This window comes from Cornus florida, unplaced genomic scaffold (assembly GCF_030987335.1).
Source record: "Cornus florida cultivar Cherokee Brave unplaced genomic scaffold, ASM3098733v1 CherokeeBrave_3.0.0_Hap2_Chr11, whole genome shotgun sequence".
Lineage (NCBI taxonomy): Eukaryota > Viridiplantae > Streptophyta > Magnoliopsida > Cornales > Cornaceae > Cornus > Cornus florida.
The window spans coordinates 100385778-100393261 of NW_026775581.1; the positions used below are offsets into that span (position 1 = coordinate 100385778).

At 31.5% G+C, this 7484-nt stretch overlaps 2 protein-coding genes across 2 annotated transcripts; both read left to right on the top strand.

Moving 5' to 3' along the window:
* Window positions 1-491: 491 nt before the first annotated feature.
* Window positions 492-4489, top strand: LOC132281683 (disease resistance protein L6-like). The gene is made up of 2 exons (XM_059783361.1): window positions 492-973; window positions 3583-4489. The coding sequence occupies exons 1-2, from the start codon at window positions 492-494 to the stop codon at window positions 4487-4489; spliced, it is 1389 nt and encodes a 462-aa protein (XP_059639344.1).
* A 105-nt stretch (window positions 4490-4594) lies between these two features.
* Window positions 4595-6709, top strand: LOC132281684 (disease resistance protein RUN1-like). The gene is made up of 3 exons (XM_059783362.1): window positions 4595-4684; window positions 5215-5505; window positions 5609-6709. The coding sequence occupies exons 1-3, from the start codon at window positions 4595-4597 to the stop codon at window positions 6707-6709; spliced, it is 1482 nt and encodes a 493-aa protein (XP_059639345.1).
* The last annotated feature ends 775 nt before the right edge of the window (window positions 6710-7484 follow it).

The following is a 7484-nucleotide window of genomic DNA, read 5'->3' on the forward strand; positions in this document are numbered from 1 at the left end:
TTCTCATCCTAAGGTTGCTGGAAATCACTTTCCAATTCCCAATCAAAGCTTGACCCACTTGTTAATAAACAAAACTCAAAATATGATTATCACTTTCCATAAATTAGCAGATCCAATGCACAAACTCGATCATTGATACTGCTGTAATGCTGTCTAATCTTCATCCACATCTCTTGTAAGAAGCGCGAATCAAACAGACCCTTTAGCTACCCACTATTGTTACCAGTTGATCCAGCGGAAAGGACAGAGTACACCTGTATCTCAAATGCAGTTTGAATAATTAGTAGGTCCATTTTGATAACATTTTTCTTATTTTTCACGTTTTTATTTATTGAAAAGACTTGAATAATCTTGTAATATATGAATCTTAAGATGTTGTAGACTTGCAGGATCTCTTTTTTCTCTCTAGTTGGCTTTTACTAACTTTTCTTTCTTGACTAGTTCTTTGAACAAACTCTATCTCTCTCCTTGAGTTGCTTTAGGTGATAAATATGGACCACAAAGCTTCAGTAGGTGAATACGATGTCTTCTTGAGTTTCAGAGGCCCCAACATTCGCCACACCTTCAACGATCACCTATACACAAATCTTGTCAGCGCAGGAGTACGCACCTTTCGTGACAATAACGATATTCCCGAAGGAGTAGAGTTCGCCCCTGCACTCCTCAAAGCAATCACAAAGTCCAGAATCTCCATCCCAATATTCACCAAGGGTTATGCTTCCAGCAAATGGTGCCTCCGTGAGCTTGCTGAGATGGTGAAGTCCAAGGGACAATTGATTCTGCCCATCTTCTATGACGTCGAACCATCTGCGGTTCGGCATCAATCTGGGGATAGTGATGCTGGGAGAACTTACGAGGAGGCCTTCCGTGAGCACGAGAGCCATTCCGATGGAAAAACTGTTACAGAATGGAGGGAGGCAATGACAAAGGTTGGAGCACTCCAAGGTTGGGAAGTCAAGAAAATAGCCGACGGGTATTGTTTTCCTACTAATTAATAAACCCCTTATGTTAATGCATGGACACTTCATCATAGTTTTATCATCATAGTGTTCGGAATCCAATAAATCATGAACACACAAGCAGGCATTATCAGAGACTTAGCGCACACAACTCTTCAAATCGGTGTGACCATATTCAAATATATCCTTCCCTTGTTTGTCAGAGAGAACATAGGAAAGGATAATAATAAATATATAAATAAGTATTCTTTTATTTGCTTAATTTAATTTTTCCCTACACATAGTTGAATAAAATATTGGATAATACTTAGCTACTCACTTCACTCTATTCACCCGTTATGTATTCCAATAACAAAATAACATATCAGCTCTAATAACAAAATCAGCAAAATAATAAAAAAAAGCCTTTATTCAATGGTTGATCTAAGAAAACAGAAGAAGGTCTGGGTTATTTTGTTATTAAAATTAATGTGTTATTTTGTTATTGGAATACACAAGGGGTGAGTTGATCTGAGAAAACAGAGGAGGCATGGGTTATTTTGTTATTAAAGCTATGTGTTATTTTGTTAATATTAAATTTAACATAGGGGTTGGGCAGGGTAAAGCTATTCACCAATAAGTAGTTAAGCATTATCGTAAAATATTACCATCAAATCTGATTTTTCTAATTAATTAAAATATAAATATATCTTGTAAATTTCTTTTAGGACCAATAAATCCTATGTTTGAAAATAAAATTCACTTTTAAGTTCTAAATCACTAAAATCTTTCATTAACACCCTTGCTAAAAGTAAAATTTTATAATTATAACTTTATTAAAAAATTAATCTATAATATAAAATTTTTATATATTCATTTTAATTAATTAGGGAACCTTAAATTATGAGTTTAAATAACAATTAATTTAATTTAAATTCAATCCAAAAAATTTGCTTAGAATTCACAAAGACTTTAGTGCAGAAAAATGAAGTATTTTATAAAAAGTCAATAAAATAAATCTTTTATTTTTAAATTTTTTTATATCTAGTAAATTGAATGAAAGCGTGATTTTTAAATTTCATATCAAATTTAACAAACGTATAAGTGGAAGATTTAGTAATTTAGACCTTGTATGGAATTTATTTTATTATTTTTTAAAAAATAAGACTTATTTGTTCTAAGAAAATTTAAAAAAAAAAAAAAAAACCTATTTAAGAGATAAGACCATGTATATCCGGCTTCTCTTTTGACCCATAATACAAGTCTGCTATTTATCTTTTAATACAAAAAGTACAACTTGATGATATATATATTATATATATTTACTAAGAAGTACAAAATGATGATTAGATTCATGAGTCAACTACTCGGTGCCTAAAGTAAAGTACTTCAAATCAAATACATAGTATTAATTAGTCCAAAATTTTAAAATTCAATAGGTATGAGTATGAAATAAAAGGGTAAAGTGTAAATTAAAATACCTGATCTTTGTTTGAATTTATAAATAATTCCTCCTAAATTATATTTTGCACATAATACTCTTTAACAAATGCTTCAAAACTTTGATTATATTTTATTAAATAATCATAATACTATTTCTTATTTAATTACACTTAATTTATTTTTTTATTAAAATAAATTATGAAAAAAATTTCATACTAAGTTAATGACATATTCTCCATTAAATTAGCATAAAATTACTTTTAATTATTGAAATTAATTATTTCATAAAAATCTTAAGTAGAAAATTTTAAAATAATTTAATTAATTTCTTGATTTTTCATGAATATATTACATGAAAAAGAATGTATTTTTTATTTAAGTAATTTATTAATTTTTCATCAATATATTGTAAGAAAAAGAAGGTAGGGAGTATTTTTCTACTGTAAAAAAAGTTTAAATTGGGTATAATAAGCTTTATTATGAATAATAAAATTTTAATAATATGTTAATCATTGTAGGAAATTGTAATTACAATTTTTTTAATGATAAATTGATACTAATAATAAATTAAGGTAAATAGTATAATTAATATTTAGATAAGAGAAAAGACAAAATTAAAGTAATTTAATAAGAAATAACAAATTTAACGAGAAAGGGTAAAATAGTCTTTTGCGATACGTTTGACCTTAATTGTAACAAATCAATAGTTTAGTGGGATAGTTTTTAGTTCAAAGAGATTATTTGTAAAAGGACAATAGTTCAAGGAAATTTTTTACACTTTATTCGAAATAAAATGAGAATAACTATAGTAGAAGACATCAATATTTCAAGTTATTAAGTTATATGAGGATTTTGGATTCTATAATTGTAAGTTTTGTTATTGTTGTTGTTGTTTTTTTTCTTTAAAGCACACAAATTTAATAACTTTTTATGTTAAAAAATTTGATTTTAAAACACACAAAGCAGTCAAATAAGCTAAATAAGTATCACTTAATTCAAGATAAAATCACAAATTAAAATTCGTGAAGTAAAATATTTTTCAATTTTAATTAGTTCAAAAGTTAAAAATTCAATGGGTATGAGTACGAAATAAAATGAGAATAACTAAAGTAGAAGACATCAATATTTTAGCTTTTTGATTACTTTAATTTTTGTCTCGGCACTAATTATTTTTGTGGCTTTTCACCTGGACTTCAATCAGGCATGAGGGTCAACTAATAAAGATGATTGTTCAAAGAGTGTTGATGGAGTTAAAGAGGAACGACATGGTTCTATCTAACAACTTGGTTGGAATCGATGACCATATAAATAATATAATGAGATTATTAGAGGTTAGTTCAAGTGAAAAACGGATTGTTGGTATCCATGGCATGGGTGGTATTGGAAAGACAACAATCGCGAAATCCATCTACAACAAGCTACTCAAGGAATTTGAATGTGGTAGCTTCCTTGCAGATATTTTAGAAACGGCTAAACCACACAGAGGAATTGTTACTTTGCAAAAGCAGCTTCTTGCAGACACTCTTAAATGGTACCCAGACATTGCTAATGCTAATAGTGGAATCAATGCTATTCAAAACCGATTTCTTAGAACGAAAGTTCTCATTGTGCTTGATGATTTGAATGAAAGGTCTCAATTTGATTGGCTTGTGGGAAACCTTGATTGGTTCGGTCCAGGAACTAGGATCATAGTTACAACTAGAGACAAGAAAGTCCTAATTGATCTGGAAGCAGATGGAACGTCTTATGAACCCCCATATATGAACCTTGTGCAATCTGTTGAACTTTTTAGCATTCATGCTTTCAGAATGAAGCTTCCTCGAATAGGCTATGAGAAGATCTCTAATGATATTGCATTGACTACAGGAGGGCTTCCTCTAGCTCTGGAGGTTATAGGTTCATTTTTGTTTGGCAAGAACGACATACAAATATGGGAAGATACATTGGAGAAGTTGAAGAAAATGCCAGACGATAAAGTCCAAAAAGCATTGAGAATAAGTTATGATGGGTTGAACCCTGAGCAACAAAAAATATTTCTTGATATTGCATGTCTGTTTATTGGAATGGATAAAACATATCCATTTTACATGTGGGATGATTGTGGCTAATTCCCAAAGAGGGAAATTGATGTTCTCTGTCTCTTGTCTCTGGTAAAAATAGAGAATGATAATTTGTTTAGGATGCATGATCAGCTTAGAGATTTTGGTAGAGAAATGGTCTATCAAGAAGATAACATAAATCCAGGAGGACGTAGCAGGTTGTGGAATCAAGCAGAAGCAAAAGATGTATTTGAGGAAAATAAGGTAACACATGAGTGTTAACTTGTTTACTTAATCAATTAATGTTTATTTCTTGATCCTCTTTCATGTCATGTCATAACACCGGGTAAGTACACAATGATAACACATCCACAAATATACGTGGTTTTCTTGACAGCGTCCACTTGGTTCCGAATGGAGAGCTACTTTGTTGATCAATTTACTTTGAGGGGTCTACACAAATGAAGTAGAATGTTTATATATTACATAATTCTTGATCCTCGTTCATGTTCATATAATGTTAAAAATTAGAATGTTATTCATCATCTTTTAATTATTTCAAGTATAGTTGGTTTATAATTTTATATATATATATATTTCAAGAGAGGAAATATACCAAAGCTGATCAACCCTACAAGCGTTTAATCCAACCCGGCCACCTTAATCTAACATAAAGATAATTTGAGCTCAAAACGATAAACATTACCTCATTTTTATTTTTTCTTTAGGTAATAAATCCAAATTGTTTTGTAAACCATTAATGTTTATTTATTTGTATGGTTTTTCATTGACAGGGAACTGAAAAAGTTGAAGTGCTAAATCTTCCTTATATTAGAAAAAAGTCGTCTTCTTGCTTCACACGGAAAACATTCGAGAAACTATCTAATCTTAGGTATCTCCGTGTAGAGGGCGCAGCATTTGTTGGGGATTTTGAGCATTGTCTGTCAGGGTTAAGATGGCTTTGTTGGAAAGATTGCCCTTACCGTTTTGAAGCAACCAATTTTCATATGAAGAATTTAGTCATTCTTGAATTATCATATAGTTCCGGCACACCAAATGACTGGAATAATTGGAGTCAAATCATGGTTTGTGAAATATTTCTACTCTTATCGTTTTCCATTTTATTATATTTGATAGAAATTGAAATTTATTTATTTATTTATTTTTATTATTATTTTTTTTTATCAGATGTCAAAAAAATTGAAAGTTTTAAATCTCTCAAATTGTGGGTTGATGAGAAGGACTCCCAACTTTTCAACCTATACAACTTTAGAGGTATTGAATCTTGAAAACTGTGAAAGATTGGACGAAATTGATCCATCCATTGGTACTATGAAGAATCTGAAAGTGCTCAATCTTAAATATACAGTGATAAGGAGCTTGCCAGATGGAATATGGGAGTTAGAGAAACTGGAAGTTCTGGATGCCTCATTTTGTCATAATTTGGAGGGTAAAATTCCTAGCTGTATTGGGAGATTATCATATTTGAGAGAATTGAGTCTTAATGAAACCAAAATTCAAAGCCTACCAACAAACATTTGCGACCTCCTTTGCCTCCAAACCCTCAACTTAGAAAAATGCGATGCTCTCCGAGAACTGCCAGACCCGCCCTCAAGTTTAAAAATTCTGAATGTCGTCACTTCGCTCAGGGACAGAAACTTTAGTGTTATCCCTAATAATCTTGCAAATCTAGTTAATCTACAGGAACTGCGGTTTTCTTGGCGCATTAGAACCCTACCCAAAGAGCTTGACGCCCTTTCTCAGCTCAAGATCCTCACTATACGAGCATGTACAGATCTTCAATGTATATTGGGTTTACCTCCCAAGCTGGTTGAATTACATATTGGGTATTGTGAGTTATTAGAAAACTTGCCGGATCTGTCAAATTTGAAATTTTTGTTGAAATTGAAGTTTGAGAGATGCTGTGCGCTGCGAGAGATTCAAGGGTTTGGAAAACTACAATCATTGACTAGTTTGACAATAAATGGGTGTTGGAAGCTAACACAGATTCAAGGACTTGGAAATCTAGAATCGCTATCAAGCTTAAATATATCCGAGTGCCATGAAGTAACTGAACTTAATCTGCTTGAATGTTCGGCATCTGTAGCGGTGACAGTGTCCAACTTAAAAAAGTTAAAAAGCTTTGAAGTTATTAGTTGCTGGAATCTCAACAAGATCCAAGGTCTAGATAGGTTGGTATCATTGGAATATTTGAATGTAGGGTATTGCGGATCCATAGTAGGATTACCCAATCTGTCAAACTTTAAAATGTTGAGACTTGGATATTAGTGGGTGCAGCAATTTACGTGAAATTGAGGGCCTGGAGAACTTGGGAGCGTTGAAGAAAGTGGTCATGTGGAGTTGCTCATCGCTGAAAGAAATACGGTATCGGCCAAGCACATATATTGAAATGCTTTACCAACAGGGAGTATTACAGATGGGAGGACGACGTTTGGAGAGAATTTCACAGACAGATCGAGTCATGGTCATGAAATTTCACAGGTTTGTTCACTTTTATATAAATAGACAAACCTTTACTTTATCATTTATATCATCAATCTCTATAATTTGTTTAATGTCATGGGTTTATTAGAGTTTGTGTTTTTGTCGAAATAATTAATAGATTTTTCGTACAGCCTTTTTTTTTTTTTTTTTTTTTTTTTTTTTTGCAATTTCCTTGGGTTTCCAGGTGATATTAAGCTAAATTGATTTGATTCCTAATTTGTGATTATTCTATATACTGAAAGTCAGGCACATTGAGCGCTTATGGAGAACAAAACAGTTGAGAAAAAGATTTTAAAACAAAAAAGATTGACTAACTAGAGTCTCCATGTATAAATTGAAGGAGAAAACAATAAAAATTGGTGCCCTTTGTAAAACTTTAATACGCAAATAATGATTTTTCGTCCGAATTCTTTAGGGGACGTGAGCCATTTTCTTTGTGGAAGCCATTAATTTGTATGCTCCTTGATGTGTGTGTATATATATATATATATATATATCTATCTTGTTTGCTTTTAAAAGGCAGTTTAATAACATGCTCTATATCACATCATGCCCATAT